At 45.8% G+C, this 25,479-nt stretch overlaps 1 protein-coding gene across 1 annotated transcript in view; it reads left to right on the top strand.

Moving 5' to 3' along the window:
- Window positions 1-25,479, top strand: part of TVP23A (trans-golgi network vesicle protein 23 homolog A) — a 42,179-nt gene that overhangs the window by 15,840 nt on the left and 860 nt on the right. The window contains exons 4-7 of the mRNA XM_059898696.1: window positions 21,495-21,639; window positions 22,724-22,813; window positions 23,045-23,173; window positions 24,194-24,322. Coding sequence (XP_059754679.1) covers window positions 21,495-21,639; window positions 22,724-22,813; window positions 23,045-23,173; window positions 24,194-24,322 — 493 coding nt within the window. The remainder of the gene's footprint in view (window positions 1-21,494; window positions 21,640-22,723; window positions 22,814-23,044; window positions 23,174-24,193; window positions 24,323-25,479) is intronic.

The raw sequence follows: 25,479 nt of genomic DNA, 5'->3' as shown, positions 1-25,479 counted from the left end.
CCCAAGGCAGAAATCACATAAAATCAAAACTGCCCCTGCAAATCCCCATCTAGCCTGTCGAGTAGAATAACATTTTGTCTTTCAGGAAGTCTCCTACCGTCCATTCATCTTCCCATGTTGGATACCAAAGCTGTTCCTCAGAACGAGCTGCAGATGAAATTGTTGGCTGCTTTTTAGGGGAAGTTAGATTGAATGAAAAACAATAGCAAACACTTACTTACCTAGCACTTACTATACGCAGGCACTGTTCTCAGTATTTTACTCATAAAATTCATTTAAGCTGTATTACAAACCTATGAAGTCGATACTATGATTTTTATCAATTTCAAGATGAAAGAAATTGAGGGAAAGAGTTGAGGGATTGGCCCGACGTCACACAGCTGTGAAATTGTGGGGTGGGGATTTGAACCCTTAGATCCGGCTCTGGAGTTGCATCTCAGGTTATGCTGTGCTTAGGGGCACAGATGCTCACGCAGGGAGGGACGCTCGGGGACAGGCTCTGCCCTGGGAACGGCATTCTCAGGCCTTCCATCTTGTGCTTCCTCTGGGGAGTACTTTATATTTTCCTTGTGTACGTGAGAATGTGGAATTGCCCACTCTTTAGATCAGGCTTTCTGAACCCTCGACACTGTGATACTTGGCGCTGGGTAATTCTTTGTGGAGGCTGTCCTGTGTATTGTAGGACTTTAGCGGCATCCCTGGACTTCACCTACTAGATGCCAGTAACACTGCCTTCTACAGTCGTGACAACCAAAGAAGACTCCAGACATTGCCAAGGGAAGTCCCCTAGGGGCAAAATTGCCCCTGGTTGAGAACCCTGATTTAGAGTATTCTCTTGCTCTCTCTGGGGTCTGGATTTGGAGAAATTAAATTTGCACTTGAGGGAACTCAGAGGTCTGAGACCTCTGTGTTTGACATTGACCCAAGAGAAGCTGCTGGGGCGGGGGCCAAGGAAGGAGGGGGGCAGGTGATGGTACAGATGCACCTTGGTGGCCGTCCATTATTCCCAGAAATCAACACAGGCACACCTCTAATTGCTACACACACACACACACACACACACACACGCATTGTGCTACAACACACAGATAAGAATAATTTTGGTTTTACTTTGTTGTTAGGAAGTCTGATTGCCTTGATAAGTCTGATTGCCTCTGGACCCCTCGCCCAGACCCCTGTCCCCGGTGACTTTGGGCAACAAGTCACGCTGCCCCTCTTCCCACTCTAAAATCTATTTTTAAAATATAGAAATAATGACGCATAAGCAGGTCTCACCAATGGCTGATGGTTTAAATTTAAGGAAGGTTCATGATTACCAAGGAAAATAACCCGCAGAATCAAGGAACTAGACAGATTTCAGTTCTCTTTGATTAGGGCGAGGGATTACATGTTTTGAAATTAACCCCTTACATCTCCAGCTGCTTTACTTCCCGTTATTTATATTTCTTGTTAACATGAAATTGATTGCATAAGCAGTGCCAACAATAAATTCACCAAAGGGAGATTTCTTCTAAACTATGACCCACACAATTGGGGAAGGCATTTGGGACCAGAAGAAGACTTTGGTCAGAAGTTGGTTCCTTGATGTTCAGTATTGGAGAACAGCTGGACCGTGTGGACCTGGAGTGTTTAACTCACTCACTCATTTATTCCAGGGTTGACGCTATTGACATTTGGGGCTGGACATCCTTTGCTGTGGGGGCCCGTCCTGTGCACTGTAGGATGTTTAGCTGCATCCCTGGCCTCCACCCACTAGATGCCAGGAGCAACCCCTCCCCAAGTTGTGACAACCAAAAATGTTTCCAGACATTGCTGGTGGGGGACCCCGAATCACTTCCATTTGAGAAGCACTGATTTATTCTTTCACTCATTCATTTATGCATTAAGTCAACAGAACCTTTCAAGGACCTTTGCGTGCCAAACACTGTTCTAAGGGCCACAGGGAAAACCAGACAGGCCTGGTCCTTGCCTTCATGGAGCTGACTTTCTCCTGTCATGGAGAGACAGTGAACACATAAGCAAATATCTAAACAAAGTGACATCGGAGAGTGGTAAGTGCCATGAAAAAGGGGGCCAGGGCTGGGGGCCCCTTTACGTTCCAGGGGGGTCAGAGGAGGCCTGAGGAGATGCATTATTCGGTCCGAGACCCAAATATGAAGGAGGAGCCAGGCATGGGAAGATGCACAGGAAGAGACTTCTGGCAGAGGAAACAGCAAGTGCAAAGGCCCTGAGGTGGGAGTATATACTAGGGATTGTTGGAACCGGGCTAGGGTGTAGAAAGTGGGATAGTAGGAGGAGGAGACCTTTGGAGATTTGTTAGGGAAAGGATGTGGGGACTTTGAAAATTCTGATGGGAATTTGGAATTTTGTCTGCTTTGATGGGCAGTCTTTGGAGAGGTTTGAGCAGGGGAGAGGTATGATCTGATTGACACTTGAGAAAACTGCCCGCGACTGCCAGGTGGCCTGTAGGGGAAGAACAGCAGCAGGGACATCTGTTACGGGCTGGTGGAGGGGTCGGTGAAAGATGCTGGTGGCCCGGACTGGCTGCACTCCAGGGACACACGTGGGAACTTGGCTCAAACTGGTCTTTGTCCAAATTCTGCCAGCTGCTGGGACTTCTGAGATCGGACGGAGATGGTTGAAGGCAGTGGGTTCCAAATGCAGGTTGTGGGACGTGCATTCCCAGGAGATCTCAACTTCATCAGCATCCCTGAGGAACTCAGCAAACAAAGGGCCAAAACTTCAGGGTCTCCATTCCTGAAGATTTGACTCAGTAGGTGTTGAGATGGGTGTGAAAGGCTCCTGCAGCGTGATTCTGCTCTGCTCCGAGTCACTTGGCATATTTTTCTAGGTTGTCTATTTCTGGATTAAGTAGGGAGTGTGTGTGTGTGTGTGTGTGTGTGTGTGTGTGTGTTCACCTTCATTGGAGTGGGGTTTGGTGTTGATACAAGGCTCAGCTATATATTCTGGCAAGTGATGCCGATGATGTTTCCTCAGTAAAGACCAGCTCGATAAATTCGGGTTGGAATCCAAGGAGAAAGGCCTGGGGCTGGCCCTACTCCAGCCCTAAGGAAATTCTCTTCACACAGGGGCTCAGCCTTGGGTGTTCCACGGCCAGTGACTCACTCCTCACTCATTACAGGAGTAATGAGGCTTCCAGAATGACTCAGAAGCAGCCAGAGATCGTGTTAATGGATCCTTATGTTTTTCTGGCATTACAGTACAGATGTATCTTCCCCCCCCCCCCCCCCCCGATCGTAAAATACTTTAGAATAGAAAGTGCAAAGGGACAGTCAGCCGACTGACTCCAAGCCTCAGACATACTCTCTTGGGCCAGGGAGGTATTTTAAATGAATGTGAATTTATATTTAAAAATTGGAACAGATCACATTAGCAATGTGACTTGCTCAGAGTAGATGAGCCACAGAGACAGAAGGCAGATTGGTGGTTGCCAGGGGCTGTGGAGAGGAAAAAATGGGGAGAAACTGCCCAATTGGTATGGGGTTTTACTTTGGAATGATGGAAATGTTTGGGAACGACAGTGTGAAGTACTAAATGCCACTGAATTCTTCACTTTAAAATGGTTAATTTTATGCGATGTGAATTTCACCTCGATACATTTTTTGCTGTATTATTTTTAAATATTACATTTAAATATTTAACATATTAAATTAAAATATTTAAATATTTTAAAGTACTTTTAAAAATACTTTAGAACTTATTTTTTTGGAACAGTTTTAAGTTCACAGCAAAATTAAGGGGAATGTATAGAGATTTCTCATATACCCCCCTGCCCCGCTCCCACAAATAGCCTCCCTCATTATCAACATCCCCTGCCAGAGGAAAAATTTGCTACAATTGATGAACCTATATTGACACGTCATCATCACCCAAAGTCCATAGTTTACATTAGGGTTCACTCTTGGTGTTGTACCTTCTATAGGTTTGGACAAACATAATGACATGTATCCACCATCACAGTATCATACAGAATAGTTTCACTGCCCCCCAAAAACCTGTTCACTCCCTCCCTCCACCCTAATCCCTGATCTTTTTACTGCCGCCATAGTTTTGCCTTTTCTAGAATGGCATATAGTTGGAATCATACAGTATGCAGCTTTTTCAGGGTGGCTTCTTAGTAATATGCAATTAAATCTTTTTTTTTTTTAAATTTTACTCTGAATTGCTGACTTCTTGTGAATGGCTGTTAGATTTGGAAGGGTGGACCTGTCCCTTCAGGGTGAGCCCCAGCTATCACCCAACGAGCTGACTTATTTCCTACCCCAGCTCAGCCCTCTAAGTACCTGATTTTGCAGCACCCTCATCGCCACCCCTCAAGGACAATGGGGAAGAAACATTACTCCAACAATAGCATTTCTACTACACTTTCCAGAGGTACAAGAAGCTTTGAGTTGGATTTCTAATGCTGTAGTTTTCTCCACAAACCTCTTGAAGCTGATTGAGGGTCCTGTTTGCAGTAGCCCGGCCTCCGGGGTCAGGCTGTACATGGCCATCCTAGCCCACTTACCCTGAGCCCCCGTGTTCCATATATAAGGCTCATCCCCTGGCCTTATATATGCTTCACTCTCTGCTGCCTAAATTTGTCCTTTAGATCTTAAAATATTTTTTTGTGTGTGTCCAAATCCCTATTATCTTTTTTAAAAATTAAAAAAAAATTTTTATTGAAGTATAGTTGGTTTACAACATTGTATTAGTTTCAGGTGTATAGCAAAGTGATTCAGTTATACTATATATATGTGTGTGTGTATATATGTGTGTGTGTATATATATATGTATATTCTTTTTCAGAGTTTTTTCCCTTATAGGTTATTACAAAATACTGAGTATAGTTCCCTGTGCTATACAGTAGATTCTTATTAGTTATCTATTTTATATATAGTAGTGTGTATATGTTGATCCCAAACTCCTAATTTAACCCTGATCTTAAAATATTTTTTAAAAATTCATTTATTCTTTTTTTTTTTAAATTTTTTTATTGATTTATTTGTTTTTGTTGTTTGTTTCTAGCTTTTTTTTTTTTAAATTAATTTATTTATTTCTGGCTGTGTTGGGTCTTCGTTTCTGTGCGAGGGCTTTCTCTAGTTGCGGCGAGTGGGGGCCACTCTTCATCGCGGTGCGCGGGCCTCTCACTATCGTGGCCTCTCGTTGCAGAGCACAGGCTCCAGACGCGCAGGCTCAGTAGTTGTGGCACACGGGCTTAGTTGCTCCGCGGCATGTGGGATCTTCCCAGACCAGGGCTCGAACCCGTGTCCCCTGCATCGGCAGGCAGATTCTCAACCACTGCGCCACCAGGGAAGCCCTAAAAATTCATATATTCTTAATTGAGATATAATAATACATATACCATAGCATTCACCCCTTTAAAGGCTACAACTCAGTGGCCTTTAGTATATTCCAAAGGTTGTGCAACCATCATTACTGTCTAATTCCAGAACGTTTTCATCGCCTGCAAAAGAAACCCTATGTCCTTTAGATCTTCATCCTCATCTCTAAGAACCATCCCCTACTCTGAGCTAGGTGCCCCTCCTCTCAGCCCCAAGTGCCCCCGTGTCTACCCCAGCCTGGTGGCCAGCTGTTGTGTCCACCTCTTGGGTTTGCTAAAATGTCACTAAATAGACAAGAGCCTTATGGATACCCTGCCCTCATAACTAAAGGATTAGCACCTGGAATAGCAGGGGCAGCTGGGGGCACCCTGCACCACTGTCCATTCTGACTGGATAGTGGCCATGCCATGTTGAATATTTTGATCATGACTCTGCTTACCCCATTAATGACACCTTTCAGACTGAGTTGAAATTGCCCATTGGCACATACATACAATGGAATATTACTCAGCCATAAAAAGAAACGAAATTGAGTTATTTGTAGTGAGGTGGATGGACCTAGAGTCTGTCATACAGAGTGAAGTAAGTCAGAAAGAGAAAAACAAATACCGTATGCTAACACATATATATGGAATCTAAAAAAAAAAAAAAAAGGTTCTGATGAACCTAGGGGCAGGACAGTAATAAAGACGCAGACGTAGAGAATGGACTTGAGGACACGGGGAGGGGGACACTACCAAATGTAAAATAGATAGCTAGTGGGAAGCAGCCACATAGCACAGAGAGATCAGTTCGGTGCTTTGTGTCCCCCTAGAGGGGTGGGATAGGGAGGGTGGAAACGCAAGAGGGAGGAGATATGGGGATATATGTATATGTATAGCTGATTCACTTTGTGATACAGCAGAAACTAACACACCATTGTAAAGCAATTATGCTCCAATAAGATGTTGAAAGAAAAAAAAAAAGAAATTGCCCATTTGCTTCTTTGCTTCCCTCCCCCGCATGCCCCCCACCCCAGTGATGTCCATGAGGGCAGGACTTGGTGCATTTGGTTCACTGTACTTCGCTTGGATTTGGCATGGGGCTTGGTAAATAATAGGTGTTCAATAAATGTGGTGCCGTTGCTCTAGGCCCAATCTCTCAAACTGCCTTATTTCTTAAGCAATTTTGAAAATCAATTTAAAGCATCTATAATTAAGTTGACTATGAACTTAATTTTATGTTGTTGGACAATTTAAACTGCAATTTCCATTTTAGTCATCATTTTGAATATCGAATTATCCTGCAAACGATAAATACACATGCACGGCAATTACAAAACTTACTGCTTTCCGGGTGATGGGGAATTTTTTTTTAAAATATTATTATTATTACTATTTTTTTAAATTTTTAATTTAATTTTATTTATTTATGGCTGCGTTGGGTCTTCGTTTCTGTGCGAGGGCTTTCTCTAATTGCGGCAAGTGGGGGCCACTCTTCATCGCGGTGCGCGGGCCTCTCACTGTCGCGGCCTCTCTTGTTGCGGAGCACAAGCTCCAGACGCACAGGCTCAGTAGTTGTGGCTCACGGGCCCAGTTGCTCCACGGCATGTGGGATCTTCCCAGACCAGGGCTCGAACCCGTGTCCCCTGCATTGGCAGGCAGATTCTCAACCACTGCGCCACCAGGGAAGCCCGTGATGGGGAATTTTAGTGGTTGATGAGACCCCAGATGAAAGAATTGTAAAATATAGCAACAAAATATGTTAAATTGGAAAATAATGTTTGGAAGCAATGTCCTTAAAAGGACTTAAAAAACTTTTTACTGGGCTTCCCTGGTGGCGCAGTGGTTGAGAGTCCGCCTGCCAATGCAGGGGACACGGGTTCAAGCCCTGGTCTGGGAAGATCCCACATGCCGCGGAGCAACTGGGCCCGTGAGCCACAACTACTGAGCCTGCGCGTCTGGAGCCTGTGCTCCGCAACAAGAGAGGCCGCGATAGTGAGAGGCCCGCGCATCCGCGATGAAGAGTGGCCCCCGCTCGCCGGAACTAGAGAAAGCCCTCGCACAGAAACGAAGACCCAATGCAGCCATAAATAAATAAATTAATTAATTAAATTAAAAAAAAAACTTTTTACTTCGAAATAATTTCAAACTTACAGGAAAGTAGCAAGAATAGTACAAAGAACTGAGACGTGTCCTTTACCTTGATTCAGCTATTGTTAACACTTTGCCGTGTGTGTTTATGTTATGAAGTGTTTAAGAGTAAAATGCACGTATAATGCTCCCTTCCTCCTGAATCCTTCAATGTGTATTCTACGAACAGGATATTCTCTTACATAAACATAGGACAATGATTCAAAATGAGACACTTACCTAATCTTCAGTCCATATTCCCATGTCTTTTATTGTAACTTTTTTTTTTCCCAGTTCAAGATCCAATTGGGATCACCCATTGCATTTAGTTATTCTTTTTTTTTTTTGGCCACACTGCGTGGCATGTGGTATCTTAGTTCCCTGACCAGGGATTGAACCCGCGCCCACTGCAGTGGAAGTGTGGTGTCTTAACCACTGGACCGCCAGGGAAGTCCCTGCAGTTAGTTATTCTTGAACTTTTCTCAGCCTTTTTCTGTCTTTTCGTGACATGGACAGTTTTGAGGAGTAAAGGTCAGCTATTTTGAGGAATGTACCTGAACTTGGGTCTGTCTCATATTACTCATGATTAGATCCAGGTCATGATTTTTGGCAGAAATGCTGCAGAAATGATGTTGTGTTCTAAAAGGCCTTTTTTTCAAGCTCTGTCGCTACTAAAGGTGGCCCAGATGTGGCACTTTTTTTGCCCTCCACCACCTCTTACCTGCATTTTGCTGCTCAGAGAACCCAGGCTCCTTAGACAGGAGCCAATTCCAAATCTTGAGGCAGAAACCAGTCAGACTGCATCTGGAACATCCTTTTGTTGCCAGCAAACACAGATATTTTTTATATTTTTTAAAGTGTCACAGGCTGTTCTAAAGAAGAAAAACTAGTTTAATGAGGCTCCCACAGTGTTTGCTAAATGAATTAATATGATTTTATTCAATTCTCTCATTAAATAACCTGTAAGGCTCTTTGTTTCTAAGATGCTATCATTTTTAAAAATTTATTTTATTGACATATAGTTGATTTACAACGTTGTGTTAATTTCTGCTGTGTAGCAAAGTGATTCAGTTATACATGTATGTGTATATATATACACATTCTTTTTCATATTCTTTTCCATTATAGTTTATCACAGGATAATATTGAATATATAGTTCCCTGTGCTATACAGTAGGACCTTATTGTTTATCTATTCTATGTATAATAGTTTGCATAAGATGCTATCATTTGAAGGTACACTGGTTCAGTTATAGCTCTTGGGGGTGGGGAATAAATACCATATTAATATTTGCATCCTTTAGTGGATGCATCCTGATTCCAGACACATTAAAATGGTCAAAAAAGGGACTTCCCTGGTAGTCCAGTGGTAAAGAATCCGCCTTCCAATGCAGGGGACACGGGTTTGATCCCTGGTCAGGGAACCAAGATCCCACATGCTGCTGGGCAGCTAAGCCCGTATGCCACAACTATTGAGCTCACACACCTCAACGAGAGAGCATGTGTGCTGCAAACTACAGAGCCCACGCGCCACAACTACAGAGCCCACGTGCCCTGGAGCCCGGCGCCTCAACGAAGATCTCATGTGCTGCAACTAAGAACCGACACAGCCAAAAAAATAAGGAAAATAAATAAATAAATATTTAAAAAAATTTTTAAATGGTCAAAAATAAAAATGCAGGGAAAGACAGGATTCTATTTTGCAGATGAGGAAACCGAGGCTCCCAAGAGCCAGATTACAGACCCAACCTCACTTAAGGGTCAGTATTTGATGACTTCAGATCCTGCCCACTTTTGAGCAGAATCTAGTAGCTAAAGCACATTAAGTAGGTGAATTCTACTCTCTGCTTCCAGTGCGAAAAAAAAAAAAAGCATCTCACTCAGAGTGAGGGTGAAGACAAACAGGAATGCAGGTTTCTTACCTCCTTCAACCTCCCCGAGGTACCACCTGCTCTAAGTGCCTTCCTGCTGGCTGACTTCTGCTCTGACCTTCTGGAAAAATCAGTCCTTGGCCTCTCTGCTTTTTTCTCACCCTCAGTTAATAACTCCGAGTCTCCTGTTTAAAAGAGGTGAGTGTAACTGCAGCTGCCCTCATGATCTCCCCCCACCACCAGCTGTCTTCAAGTAAGACTGCAACCCTTCATTTTACCACCCGGATTCTTGGAGGAATCTGACTCTCCTTGCCCTTTCTGCCCTTTGAAACCACCTGACAAAACATAATGTGGATTATACAGAGTTTAAACTCTTCAACATTAGAGCCTGTATGCGTTAGCTACTGCTGTATAACAAGTTACGCCAAACTTAGCAGCTTCAGACAACAAACATTTATGATCTCACACTGTGCCTGAAGCTCAGGAAACTGGGGGCAGCTTAGCTGGGTGGTTCTGTCTCAGGGTCTCATGAGGCTGCTGTCATATTAAGGCTTGACTGGGGCAGGAGGAGCTGCTTCCAAGAGAGCTCCCTCATGTGGCTGTTGGCTGGAGGCCTCAGTTTCTTAGACATATGGACCTCTCTGTAGGGCTGCTCCCAACGTGGCAGCTGGTTTCCCCCAGGGAAAGCAAGGGAGAGAGCAAAAGAGAGTGACCAAGACAGAAGCCACAGTGTCTTTTATGACCTAATATCAGGTATGATATACAATTACTTCTAATGTGTCCTATCAGTCATGCAGACCAGCCCCAGTGATTCATTGTTGGAGGGGACTGTACAAGGGTATAAATACCAGGAGGTTGGGATCATGGGGGCCAATTCAGAGGCTGGCTACTTACAGATCTCAGCCCAAAAAAGGAACAAATGCATGTGTGTCTACAGAGTACCCACTGTACTCCAGGCCCTGTTATTAGGTAGATGTGATTATCCCCATTTTACAGGTGAGGAAACTGAACCAGAAAGGTTGAGTCACAGGTCTAAGGTCACACAGTAAGTGACAGAACTGGAATTTGAAAGGCAGTAGTCTGCTTCCTTAAAAAAAAAATTATTAAAGAGTTCCAAATGTATACCAAATAGAATAATATAAATGAGCCCCATGTGGCCATCACACAGCTTCAGAAATGTCAACTCCTGAACAATCTTCTTTCATTTATACCCTGCCTCTCCCCCTCCCCCTGATTATTTTGAAACAAACCCCAGACATTACATCACTTCAAACATAAATATTGTGATGTTATCTCTAAAAGACAAGAATTTGTTTTTAAAAGCAAAACCACAATAGCATTTTCTCACTTTAAAAATAGTTAACAATTCCCATGATATTTCAATCAAGAAATATCCAGGGTCCAAATTCCCTTGATCGTCTCGTAACTTTATTATTTGTTGGAACCACAATTGAATATCTTCCACATTTTGCATTTGGTGGCTGGATTTCTTAGGTCCCTTTTCATCTGTAGATTTCCCAGTCCTCTCCTTGCTCTCTCTCATTTTTTTCCCCCTTTGCAATTGATTTGTTGTTCTGTAGAGCTTCTCACAGTCTGGAAAATTGCTGATTGCAACCCTGATGTGTCCTTTAATCTTTGCCTTTGTTCCCTATGTTTCCTGAGCTTGATGAGATTCAGGTGTGATATTTTGGGGCACAGCTGACTTCAAAGGAGGGGTTGAGTTCTTCCATCAGGGGCTCCCAATGCCTGGTTGTCCTCAGCCACTGCTCTTGAATGCATTAGGGGCTGCAGCATGGTGGCATTCTAACGCTATCATTCTGTCTCCGTTTGTAAGCCGAAGGAATCCAGAACGAGAAACTCCCCCTCTTCAAATATTTAGTCATTGCAAGATACACTTTACAGAGAAAAGACATAATAAACGTTTGATGCTTCCTCTTCATTTTTCTGTTTTCTAGTGATGAGTTTTTTCCCCAGCATCCCTCATAAGTGACCACTGAGGGTTTTGATTAAGTATCACATGACTCACGGATTACAGCATTCTTATTGCTGCTCAAGTTGTTCCATCTTTGGCCAGTGGGAGGCTCTACCCGTTGGCCTCTGAGTCTTTTGACCTGGCTCTCATGGTCTTTGACAGCTTCCTTGCAACCTGGGATGTTCCGATATGCCAGCCTCATCAGGCTGGGATGGCCTGGAATTGCCATTTCTCCAAGGAGCCCTGGCTCCTTTGGAGAATGGAGTTTAGAAGCCACAGTCTGGGTTCGTCTCCTGTGCCAGCTCTCTGGCTCTGTGGCTAGGAAGTGCATCAAGCAGGGCTGATAGCATCTCTTAGTGGACGTATTTTGGGGATTCACTGTTGTCACCAAGCACGTGTCCCTTTCATTTGATCTGCAGTCCATCGGGGCAGCCGACAGTGGGGCAGCTATGAAACTCTGGGCTGAGATTGAGTGTGGCTGATTCTGCCACTCAGAGCAGCTGCTCGCCCATAGGGCGCCTCCGTGCAAATCAGAAAGGATGGCCCTTCCATGGGCAGACAGTTCCCTCCAGGGAACTGCAACTGCCTGCAACTGGAGAGCAGAGCATGCACCTGATTCCAGCAGCGCATCACCTGGGCAATTGCTTCTTTGCTCTGACCCTGGGGCAGTTCACTTCACCTCCCTGAGCTCCCGACTCCTCATCTGCAAAATGGCTCTCTGTCCCTTTCCAACCTCGCTTATTTTCTTTGGGCTCATTTGTCCCCAGGCGGGTGTTATGGGTTGACTTGTATCCTCCCCAAAAGAGATAATATGGACGTCCTAACCTGCAGTACCTCAAAACGTGACTTCATTTGGAAATAGAGTTTTTGCAGATGTAATTAGTTAAGATGAGGTCATCCTGGAGTAGGGTGGGCCCCTAGTCCTATATGACTGGTGTCCTTACAAAAAGATGGCCATGTGAAGACAAACACGTGGAGAAGGCCATGTGACAACGCAGGCAGAGGTTGGAGTGATGCAGCTACAAGCCAAGGAAGGCCAAGGGTGCCAGCTGTCATCAGAGGGTAGGAGAGAGTCCTGGGATAGATTATCCCCCAGAAGGAACCAACCCTGCAGACAGAGATTTTGGTGTTTGTTTCGTTTTGCTTTGTTTTTTTGAGCACAGTGAAAAGGCAGGTTTTAAGACAACATGATTTTGGTGTTTTAAGTTGCCCAGTTTGCTGTGCTTTGTTACAGCAGCCCTGGGAAATGGATACAGCCGTGACTGCTTTCCCCTGTTCCCTGCTACTCCGAGGGTGGTCCATGGACCCACAGCCTCAGGATCATCTAGGTGCTCATTAAAATGCACTCTCAGGCCCCATCCCAGACCTCCTGAATCAGAGTCTGCATTTAACAAGAGAGCCAGGTGGTTTGTATGTGGGGAAGCACTGCATTATATAATAGGAGGGTGGCGGAATGATTAGCCCGCAGGGCAAATGCACAATTATTTCTGTTCATAGTTGGTATTGAACTCTCACTGCCCACCAGGCAGTATCCCAAGCCCTTTATGTACATTATGATTCTCATGTAATCTTCCTGGCAGCTCCGTGCAGTTGGTACTTCCCGATGTGTGCACTGCACTACTCCAGGGAACACGATTCACACCGACTATGATTGAATGACGCCCCCTGGTGTTGTGCAACTCAGCAGCCCTGACTCTTATTATCCCATTTTATAGATGAGGAAACTGGGACACACAGCAAGGTTAAGTCACTTGCTCAAGGTCACACAGGTCCTCAGTGGTGGAGCTGGGATTTGAATCTGCTAATTTGTCTCTGAACTTGTACCCGGGACCCTCTACTCACAGCCCAACCCCTCTCTCTAAAGGAGAGCCAGTGAAGGCAGCGTCTTTTCTCCCGCCATTTCTTCTCTCTTTTAAATTGTAAAATACACATAGCATCAAAGTGACGTTTTTAACCATTTTATTTTATTTATTTATTTTTTGGCTGCGTTGCGCGGCTTGTGGGATCTTAGTTCCCCGACCACGGATCGAACCTGGGCCCTTGGCAGTGAAAGCACTGAGTCCTAAACACTGGACTGCTGGGAAGTCCCTTAACCATTTTAAAGTGAACGATTCAATGGCATTTAGGACATTCACAATGTTATGCAACCATCATCACTATTCCATTCCAGAATATTTTTATCACCCCAAAAGGAAACCCCATAGCTATTAAGCAGTCACTCCCTGTTCCCCCAAGCCCCCGGCAACCACTATTCTGCTTTCTGTCTCTATGAACTGGCCTATTCTGGATATTTTAAGAATGGAATCCTACAATATGGGACCTTTTATGTCTGGCTTCTTTCACTTAGTATGTTTTCAAGGTTCCTCCATGTTGTCGCACGCATCAGTACTCCAATAATTTTTTTCATGTTTTTTTTTTTAGCTGTGGTTAAATATGCATAGCAAAAAAAATCTACCATTTTAACCATTTTCAACTCAGTGGCAGTAAGTCCATTCACGCTGTTGTGTCACCGTCACCACCATCCATCTCTAGAACCCCTTCGTCACCCTAAACTGAGAGCTTGTGTCCATGGAGCAATCACTCCCCATTTCCTCCTCCCACCAGCCTCCAGTAGCCTCTATTCTACTTTCTGTCTCTATGATTTTGCCTTTTCTGGGTAGCTTAGGTAAGTGGAATCATACAGTATCTGTGCTTTTGTATCTGGCTTCTTTCCCCGAGCCTAAGGTTTTCAAGGTTCGCCCACATTGTAGCAGGTATCAGTGCTTCATTCCTTTTTATGGCTGAGTGACATCCCATTGCTTGGACAGGCCACGTTTTGCTCATCTGCTTGTCCGCTGATGGACGTCTGGGTGGTTTCCACCTTTCGGTGATGGTGAATGTTGCTGCCGTGGACATGTGTGTACACGTTTTTGTTTGAAGGCTTGTTTTCAGCTCTTTTGTTTTCCCATTTCTTTTGAAAACTCTGGGTCTTTAAGGAATTTGGTCCGTGGTTCCAGCAGCAGCAGCAGGGGGCAGTGCGCAGTAGCTGGGGTGGAGGTAGGGGAATTGGCCTGGGTGCCCCCAGGGGAGAGGTGAGGGTCCTTGCACAGGGCCCATCCAGGGCCGAGCGGCCAGGGGTCCGCTGGCATTTTGCTGCCACGCATACCCAGCCAATAAAGTTGGGATGTCTCTCTAAAAAGAAATAAAGAACAGAAGCTAGAGGGAAGACTTAGTGACCAGAGGGAAGTCTGTTCTTTTATTCGCTTCCACACTCAAACCTCTATTGTGCTGACCTTTGAATCAAAGCTATGACGACTTAGCAATCAGCATCTGCTCAGACATCCAACAGCCTTAAACCTGCCCATCCCGGGCCCAGATGTCGGGGGAGAAGGAGGATGTGCTGTCGTTTGAAGCAAGAAGGTGGAGCCTGAAGGCTGACGGAGCTAATGTTGCATCTGGAGCATTCTAGAGAAGAACAGTCCAGCCCCCACGGCGCACACCCTGGGTTAGCCAGGCCCACACGGTTTCTGAAGGCTCATAGGGTCCTCTGCTTTATTTAGTTGTGGTTTCCTTCCTTCCTGCTTTGTTCCCCGAACTGAGTTTACCTTGAAAATGGAACAAAGGAGGGCTGCTGGATGGCAGCGGGCACACAGATCAGCTGGGGTATTGTTAAAATGGAGATTCAGGCTCAGGGGGCCTGGGGTGGGGCTGCTGACCCTGCGCTTCTAACGAGCTCCAGGGCACGTGGGGAGCAGGTGGACGGGCCGAGGGCTGGGCAGATGTGGTCTCAGCTGCCTCTCTGTCACACCTCGGGGTCCCCTTCCTCCCACGTCTTCCTGGTGGTACGCTGCGGTTAGCAGAAGAGCCACCTAACTCTAAGTGGGTGTCGGGGCTGAAGAAATAAATAGCAGCATCCTACTTCTTTTCAACAACAGGGAAAAACATCTAACGGAAGACATCCAAAAAGATCATCGCCTGCCGAGGCTTTTTCTCACTTTCTCCTGTTCTCAAAAATCTCGATCATGAAGGAGTCAAACAATAAATAGAGTGATATTAACCACAGCGACCTGAGGCCCCCCCTGGTCTGGCATCGTAGGTATTTTTCATCCCAGAAGCCTTGGACATCTGAGGTTAAATGTTACTCTCCCATTTTACAGATGAGTAAACTGAGGCTCTGAGTGGTTTAGTGCCCTGTCCAGGACCATGTATGCAGCAAGGATGGAGCATGAATGTGGGTCAGGGCTCTCTGGCTTTCACTGTACCCCTGTCCAGGTAGGGGCCAGAGTGGGCATTTTTACTCCACAGAGAGTGGTGGCCCTTTTTTTTGCATAGGGACTGGTAAGCCCAGACGAAAGGACTTGCTTTCTGGAATTTTCGCACACATCCAACTGTAATGGCCAATTACTCAACTGGGGATTTTTAGGTCTGAATATTTTTTTTATTTGGACCACGGATGGCCCCCAGAATATCAATGGGCTTGTTTTTTTCTGAAACGCATCTTGCCTCAATGCAAAGTTGAGGCTGCCTCTGATCATTTCTTTGTTTTTCTATATTTTAATTCAAATTTACATAAAAGTACAGAGAACAGTGACACTGGTATTCCCTTTGCCCTGCTCAGTCATGATCAGCACGTGGCCAGCCTGTTTCGTCTTCACCCCCATGCACTCCCCACCCCCGAATTATCTTGAAGCAAATTCTAGACATCATCCCAGATGCTATTTTCGTAGCAAAGTGAAGCAAGGAGAAAAGATACCATCTTTCCTCAGACCTTTGCCACAGTGAAAAGCAGAAGGCTTTGCAGAGTGTCTGAAAGAGAATTTAAAATAGGACGTCTGATGAGGAATTCAGTTTTCAAAGTATTTGAAACCAATAAAGGGCAACTTTTTTTTTTTTAAGATTTATTGATTAATTGATTGATTGATTGATTGCTATGTTGGGTCTTCGTTTCTGTGCTAGGGCTTTCTCTAGTTGCGGCAAGTGGGGGCCACTCTTCATCGCGGCGCGCGGGCCTCTCACTATCGCGGCCTCTCTTGTTGCGGAGTACAGGCTCCAGACGCGCAGGCTCAGTAGTTGTGGCTCACGGGCCTAGTTGCTCCGCGGCATGTGGGATCTTCCCAGACCAGGGCTCGAACCCGTGTCCCCTGCATTGGCAGGCAGATTCTCAACCACTGCGCCACCAGGGAAGCCCAAGGGCAACTTTTAAAGAGACTGTTCGATCACTGCTGAATTGAGGATTAAATCAACCTTCCCCCACCCGGCCCCAAATCAAACGTGCTTTAGAAGTTTGTGGGAAGGGGGATGCGTATGGTGCCTGTGGGATGCAGTCCTCCCCACGCCCACCACCGACTTTACTCTGTCTAGACAGAGCACCGCCCCCAACCTGTGTCCATTTTTTAGAGCGGTTTTAGGTTTACAGAAAAACTGAGCAAAAAGTACAGAGAATTCCCATAAGCCCCTCCCCACCACAAAGTTCCCCCTATTATTAACATCTTGCATTAGTGTCATCCATTTGTTATGATGAACCAGTACATTATTATTAACTAAAGTCCATAGTTTCCATCAGGGTCCACTCTTGGTATTGTACCTTCCACAGGCTTTGACAAATGTATAATGACATGTATCCACCATTACAGTATCATACAGACTAGTTTCACTGCCCTAAACATCCCCTGGGCTCCAACTATTCATCCTCCCTCTCCCCTAACCCCTGGCAACCACTGACCTTTTTACTATCTCTATAGCTAAGTCTTTTCCAAAATGTCATAGAGTTAGAATCATGCAGTATGTAGTCTTTTCAGCCCGGCTTCTTTTACTGTGTAATATGCATTAAGGTTCCTCCATGTCTTTTCATGGCTTGGGAGCTCATTACTTTTTCGTGCTGAATAATATTCCATTGTGTGGATGTACTGTGATGTATCCATTCACCTATTGAAGGACATCTTAGTTGGTTCCGATCTGGGGCAATTATGACTAAAGGTGCTAGAAACATCTGTGTGCTGGTTTTTGTGCGGACGTAAGTTTTCAACTCATTTGGGTAAATAGGAGTGCAGTTGCTGGGCTGTAGCTCATGTAGAAATTTTAGGGTGACTTGCAGAGATTTTTCTTTGGTCAATGGCTTCAATCAGAATTTTTATTGAGGTGTAGCATACATACAGTAAAGTGCACTAATCCTAAATGTACAGTTGGATGAATTTTTATACACATGCCCACACAGGTCAAGATGCGGAGCATCTCCAGTATTGGAAGCCCCCTTGTGCGCCTTCCCAGTTGCTGGCCCTCTACCATCCCCAGAGATAACACTCCTCTGACCTCTAGCACAATCCATTGTTTCTGCCAGTTGGGCAGCTCCCACCCTGCAGCTTTGGAAAGGGGATTTTTTGGGGGTGCGGGTGGGGAGAAGAGTCCGTTAGTGACAGTTTGCTTCATTTTGATTTGTTTTGAATGGAGCCTAATTTTATCACCAAATTCTTCTTGCCCATCCAGAGCAGGGATTGGCACAAGTTCTGGGTAAATATTTTCAACTTTGCCAGCGATTGAGTGAGCGTGGCTGCATTCTAATAAAACTTTATTTACAGAAACAGGAAGTGGGCAAGATTTGGCCCTTGGGCTGGAGTTTGTGAATCCAGGGTAGAACAGTGCTTTTCCTTTGCAAAGTTCATGTCCAGGCCCCACTCCAAATCTGAATCCGCATGTCCCGGGACCAGGGCAGCGTTGCGTGCATTTTAAGGCCTCCTCGGGTAACTTTCAAGCACATTCCATGAGAACCTACTGGGTTTCCCTCCAAGGGGGCGGGGGGAACAAGGCATGTCCTGGGCCCAGAACTGTGAAAGTGGATTTAAATTTAAACAAAAGCCCAGCTAGACCCTCCCCACCTTGACTTAGGTAATCTCATTTCTCCTTTCACCATCAGTCATTCTCTCCTCCTCCTCTTGAGATAAGAGGCTTCTGCCTGGCGGGTGGAGGAAGCGTGATGGATACTGACCAGAAAATACTCCCACTGAGGATAAGGAAGTTTCCTTGGTGAAAGTGGAGGGGCTGGGGGAATATGGGGAGATCAGGAGTCTTGGGGGATCCCTGCACAGATGAAAAGTCAGCCCCTGGGGAGTGAGAGAGAAAAAGTTGTGGTCAGAGGGGGAATTTTACAGTTTGGCTCCTTGGAACAGTTTTGAGTGACAGTGAGATTGTCAGCTGTTCACAATGACTGAGCGTGGTGTGTGTTTCAGGCACTATATACCTGCTACCTTCACTTGATCTTTTTAATCGAATACCCTCGGCAGTGGCTCCTGTGGGCATTCCCATTTTACAGAAGTGGAGACTGAGGCGGTGAGAGGTTCCGTAGCTTAGGGACAGCCGAGGAGCTACTCAGAGGTTGGAGCCAGGATTTGGACCCTGGCAGTCAGGCGCCTCTGTACTGTTTGTCTCTCAAGGGGGTGACCAGGTGGGTGCCTGGGAGGGGGGAGTTGGAAGCCGGTGGCATTGAGAGGTGGAGGCGACTGTTGGCGCGTGTGTGCTCCGTGGCTGCGGAGGTGGCAGGAGAGAAGGCTGGGGGGATGGAGGACCCCATGTCAGGGAAGGGTGGGCAGGCTCAAGCCATGGCCTTCAAAACTCTCCAAACTAGAAAGCTGATCTGAGACCACATTCATGTTAGCGGCGGAGGTGGGGCACAGACTGGGCAAACTGCAGAGGTGGACAGAGTGAGGGTTTGGAGGGTTGCCCAGAGAACAACCCGTGTAAAACAGGATAAAAACAATGTTTGGAAGTATAATGGGCATCTTTTTCTACTTGCTTTGCATAATTATAACAACAGCAACAACAACAATAATAATACCTTCCATTCAAGTTAAGGAAACAGTCAACCAGGACTCAACTAAATAAACAGAACCTTCCAACAAGTGGAATTTTTCCTGCATTTTATTTCAGGAAACCACAGTCAAAAATAGAAAAACAGTGGGTGGGCAGGGGATTTATTTAAATGCATAACTTCCAGGTTTCACCCTGGACCAGTGCACACTTGGGTCTCTTGTAAACCTTTTAAGCCTGTATTGTTCTACAACAGAGGTCCCCAACCCCCAGGCCACAGACCGGTACCAGTCCGTGGCCTGTTAGGAACCAGGCCACACAGCAGCAGGTGAGCGAGCAAAGCTTCATCTGCCGCTCGCGCCCCATCGCTCGCATTACCGCCCGAACCATTCCCCCACCCAGCACACCCCACCCCCGCCTCGTCCACGGAAAAATTGTCTTCCATGAAATCTGTCCCTGGTGCCAAAAAGGTTGGGAACCGCTGTTCTACAAAAAGGACAGATGTCCCCAGTGAGCCTGAAGGGACTGGATTATAAGGTTCAACACGACAAATATTTGCCGAGAATCTTAATGCCAGGTGCTCTTGGGGATATAAAATTATTGAAAACATGGTCTCTGCCCTCGAAGGATGTTCAGTTATTGGAAGAGGACTCATTTATCTTGGAGTGAAGGGGGCAAAATTGTACTAAGACAATTAGTTGAAAGATCCTCAATAAGGTTTAAGGCGAAAAGGGTATAAGAGACTCCCAAGGGTCTTATCTTCTGGAACATTCCAGGTTTGGAAGTGCTACGTGATCATGTCTAATTCTTAAAGGCCAGGTACGGTCACCAGGAGATCTCAGCATCTGAAAGACACAGGTGAGAACATTCTGGAGGACAGCTGGGGTTCGGGCACAGCCCCTTCTTCCTTTGGAATGTGAGGAGTAAATGCAGATGTCATTACACATCCTGCCTCTGAATCTTAGCTGATGCTCCCTTGGGCGTCAGAAGCCCACGGTTCTATAGGAGCCTCCCGGGTGCTTACCCTGACCACCTTCCTTCTCGGAAGGTCAAGCAGGCTTGTCCCCCACAGGCCTGCTGGCTACCTCTGCTCCCCACGATGTGGCAAGCTGGCGGCTCACAGGCCAGTGTGCAACACAGCCTGTGGCATTTTGTTAACATAATGAGTGGCCTTTGTATAAAAATCTCATTTCCCATGAAAAGTCTGGGTTTCTGGCTTCCCGTGAAGATATCGGATCTGGCAGTACCAGGTGAGGTTTGCTGAGTAGAGTCGCCTGCCCTCCCCGCCCAGCAATGAATTGCCACCCGTCATGGGGCTCGCAGGGTTGCTTTTTTTTTTTTTAAAGATAGTTTCTTTTTAATTGTATAGAAGTTTTTAAAAAAAATTTTTATTAGAGTATAGTTGATTTACAGTGTTGTGTTAATTACTGCTGTACAGCAGAGTGACTCAGTTATACATATATATACATTCTTTATTTTTAATGATGATTTTTAAAAATTCTTATTTTATTTTTATTTTTTGGCTGCATCGGGTCTTAGTTGCGGCGCTCGGGCTCCTCGTTGTGGTGCGCGGGCTTCTCTCTAGTTGAGGCGCGAGGGCTCAGTAGTTGGGCACACGGGCTTAGTTGCCCCGTGGCATGTGGGATCTTAGTTCCCCAACCAGGGATGGAACCAGTGTCCTCTGCATTGGAAGGCAGATTCTTAACCACTGGACCACCAGGGAAGTCCCTATATACATTCTCTTTCATATTGTTTTCCATTATGGTCTATCACAGGATATTGAATACAGTTCCCTGTGCTGTACAGTAGGACCTTGTTGTTTATCCATCCTGTGTATAATAGTTTGCACCTGCTAATCCCAAACTCCCAGTCCCTCCCTCCCCCACCCCCTCCTCCTTGCGCACGGCTGCTTTCTGGCTCCAGCGCTGAAATGCAGCTCCTCACAAGCGGCCGGGAGCTGGCGCCGACCTGTGCACATCGTGCTCGCTTCCCTCCATCAGGAGCACAAGGGCCCCACTGATGTGAGGCTTCTGCACCCGTGGGCTGCACGTGGCCGCGCTGTTCAGTTACTGGCGGAATAACCCAACATTTCCCTTTGGGGAATTGGTCACTGTCGCTGCTAGGTGGGAAGGTGGTGATCACTGTCACCGACACAGTTCACTTCAAAGGTGACCCATTTTCAAAGAGGGCAAGTGATATTTGGAGTCACATTAGGGGAAAGTACTGGATTCTTCAAGAGGGTGGGGAAAAAATGCTGGTGTGATGAGGACTGTTTCGAGCCTTCTAGGTTAGAGCTGCAGCCTGAATGAGTTTGGGTTTAAATGCACGGGGAACACGTGGGATGTGGAAACCACAGAGTGAGTTCAGCCACTGCCCTTTGGGCCCTGGAGTGAGGGGGCTCTGGGTTCTTTCCTAGGCACCCGGTGGCCACGTTTTTCCACCTGTTTTTCCGAGTAAGTGCCATCATCACCTACGTGGGCTGTGACTGGTTCAGCAGAAGCTTCGTGGGCTGTTTTGTCACCGTGCTTCTCCTCCTGTCCTTCGACTTCTGGTCTGTGAAGGTAAGGCCCCCTCACCTGTGGCAGCCTCGCTCCTGAAACACGTGGCTGCGTTTCCAGATGCTCACAGTTGTGATGTTATGTGGCTGATCTGGGCTCAGAGGCACTTTGCTTTAAACTGCTGATATGCACTTAAGAATACTGAGCCGAATACTGTCACTTAAAATTAGAGAAAAAATACATTGCTTAGTTGAATAAATGGCTTCTGTCATGCTTGCAAACATATAGTATATGAGGGTGACAACTCCATAGGGCTTTGGATTTTTTGTAAATTTTACATATGACACAATATTATAAATAATATATTTTAAAATTCTATATAATATGAATATATGTGTGTGTGTGTGTCTGGGGAGTCCTTTTATTTCATGAATGAAACTTTGTTTTTAAAATTTTTATTGGAGTATAGTTGATTTACAATGTTGTGTTACTTTCTGCTGTGTAGCAAAGTGAGTCAGTTATACATATACATATATCCACTCTTTTTTAGATTCTTTTCCCATATAGGTCATTACAGAATATTGAGTAGAGTTCCTTGTGCTATACAGTAGGTCCTTATTAATTATCTATTTTATATATAGTAGTGTGTATATGTCAATCCCAATCTCCCAATTTATCCCTCCCTCCCCTTCCCCACTGGTAACCATAAGATTGTTTTCTACATCTGTGACTCTATTTCTGTTTCATTAATAAGTTCATTTGTACCACATTTTTAGATTCCACATATAAGCAATATCATATGATATTTGTCCTTCTCTTTCTGACTTACTTCACTCAGTATGACAATCTCTAGGTCCATCCATGTTGCTGCAAATGGCATTATTTCATTCTTTTTTATGGCTGAGTAATATTCCATTTTATATATGTACATCTTCTTTGTCCATTCTTCTGTCGATGGACATTTAGGTTGCTTTTTAAGGTAAGCTTAGTTAAGAATTAGAGGCCTCAAAACTGATTTTGAGAAAGCCCCACAGTTCAGTTCCCCTCTCCTCCTTCTCATGGTGCAAGTTTGGCATGAATTGGTGACTTTTATTCATCAATGAATGACCCGTGGCCTGCTTGGAGACATTCTGTCCATTTTCCTCAGAATGTAACCGGACGACTCATGGTGGGCCTTCGCTGGTGGAACCAGATCGACGAAGATGGGAAAAGCCACTGGATTTTTGAAGCCAGAAAGGTACTCTCCAATACGTGTCAAGCTAGAACCGGGAAAACGGCTGTGGAAAGTTCCCATGGGTTCCTTTTGAGCTTTGTGGGATCTGATCCCCGCCGTACACAAAGCCCACTGCTGCTGGCGCTCCGTTCAGAGTCACATGTGGCAGAAGCACGTGACATGAACAAAAATCATAGCACACTCCTTTGCAACCATTTTTGCTAGTATTGAAATCGAATCACTTTCCCGCCACAGGTCTCTCCAAATACCGTGGCTGCCACAGAGGCGGAAGCTCGGGTCTTCTGGCTCGGCCTCATCATCTGCCCCATGATTTGGATCGTGTTCTTTTTTAGCTCCTTATTTTCCTTGAAGCTCAAGTGGCTGGTAAGGCAACATTTGCTGAAACATCTGTATAGAACCAGTGGTTGCAGGAGGGGGTTTTTGCTATTGATCAACCGATCAATCGAAACAACTTTGAGATAGAATTCACATACCAGGCAGTGCACCCGTTAGTGTGTACAATTCAGGGGCTTCTAGTCTATTCACAGGGTTGTGCAACCATCACCACAATCAGTTTTAGGGTATTTTCATCACCCCAGAAGGAAACCTTGAGCCCTTCAGCCATCACCCTCCCCATACACCTGTCCCCCCAGCCCCTGCCACGCACTGATTTCTCTGTTTCTACAGATTTGGCTATTCTGGACATTTTCTGTAAAAGAATCATATAATATGTGGTCTTGTGTGACTGAGCCCTTTCACTTAACATTGTTTTCAGGGTTCATCCCTGTTGTAGCAGGTGTCAGTACTGCTTTCTTTCTTATGGATGAATACTATTCCATGGTATTAGACCACATTTTGTTTATCCATTTATCCATCAGTGAGATAATCAATGGTTATTTGTTTCCAGCTTTTGGCTCTGAATAACGCTGCTGAGAGAGGAGCTTTTAGAAAAAGTGGATGACATCCTACCTTGGATAGGGAACCCTTCCTCAGTAGGAATAAGCTAGCCTTGGGGTTCTGCAGTTTTATTTCAGAGTTATCATGTTGCATTGCCATGATCTGATTCATTCAGTGAGGAAACAAAATATCTATGGACAGTCTGAGCAACGGCATAAAGAAGTGTGGGTTCTGGAGTCTGGATCCCGGCTCAGCCTCACTCCAGCTCTGCGACCTCAGGCAACTTTAGCTTCCCTGGGCTTCCATGTCCTCCCTATAAAATGGGATGATAATGGCCCCAACCTCTCGGGTTCCTGGTGATTAAAAGGTGTCCATGAGTATTTGTAAGCACTCCATAGAGGTTGGCTATTACTAGCAGGTGTGGGCCAGAGCCAGTCCTACTTGCTTTGGGAGGAACATTTCAGTACATGCTCTTAGGAGAATTACATTTGCTTTATCTGAGCGCAGGCCCTCGTGATAGCTGGGATTTCTCTCCAAGCCGCTAACCTGTATGGCTATGTCCTTTGTAAGATGGGAGGCGAGAGTGACATCAGCAAAGTCACAGCCAGTTTTCTGTCCCAGACGGTGTTCCAGACGGTGAGTTACTGAAGTCTGATTCCTGGACCCCTGATCTCCAAACACTTAAAAGTCAAGGAATCCTGTTGGCAACGGCAGGTTTTGATGTTTTCCATATCAGCCAGGCCGCCATGGTTAGTTGTTTTTTTGTGTGTGTGGTTAAAACATACCCAACAAAATTTACCCTTTTAACCATTTTTAAGTGTACAGTTCAGGGCTTCCCTGGTGGCGCAGTGGTTAAGAATCCGCCTGCCAATGCAGGGGACACGGGTTCGAGCCCTGGTCCAGGAAGATCCCACATGCCGCGGAGCAACTAAGCCCGTGCGTCACAACTACTGAGCCTGCACTCTAGAGCCCGCGTGCCACAACTACTGAAGCACGCGTGCCTAGAGCCCGTGCTCCGCAACAAGAGAAGCCACCACAATAAGAAGCCTGCGCGTCGCAATGAAGAGTAGCCCCTGCTCGCCGCAACTAGAGAAAACCCGCGCGCAGCAACGAAGACCCAACACAGCCAAAAAAAAGATGGCAGAGTCCTTTAAAAAAAAGTGTACAGTTCAGTGTACCCACATCATCATGTCACCACAACTCTGATCTTCACAAACCGAAACTCTGTACCCACTAAATGTTTAACTCCCCATTCCCCACCCTGCCCCCCACCAGCAAGCTCCTGGCAACCACCTACTTCCTGTCCCCATGCATCTGACGAATCTAGGGACCTCACGTAAGTGGAATCATACAGCACTTGTCTTTGTGTGACTGCCATTGTCGGTTTTGAGTGATTTCTTTAAACGACAGAATTAAGAACCATAACGCATTTTTTTCTTTAAACCTAGCCTTAGTTCTAGGAGAGAAATAGATCTTCTAAGTTTGACCAGGCTCTTCCTGAAATGGTCTGAACCATCTTAAATGTGAACAGTGCAGCTTCACACCAAGACCTTGAGCAACCAGCCCTACGGGCTTTCAGTTCACTGTGGGTTTGCTCTGGCCTTGAATCAGCAGGATCAGGCCACACACATGTGAGACACAAAGCCAGGGCAGCCTCTTCCCCTTGCAGGCCTGTCCAAGAGACTTCCAGAAGCCTGGCCTTGAGGGGCTGGAGATTCACAAGTATTAGGTAAGAGGTGGGATCGAGGTGGCGGCCTGGACGGTGCGGGGCCGGGGGCTCCCGTGGAAGCGCA

This window comes from Balaenoptera ricei, chromosome 15 (genome assembly GCF_028023285.1).
Source record: "Balaenoptera ricei isolate mBalRic1 chromosome 15, mBalRic1.hap2, whole genome shotgun sequence".
NCBI lineage: Eukaryota > Metazoa > Chordata > Mammalia > Artiodactyla > Balaenopteridae > Balaenoptera > Balaenoptera ricei.
The sequence above is the reverse complement of the archived record's forward strand: the minus strand, read 5'-3'. Positions and strand labels throughout refer to the sequence as shown.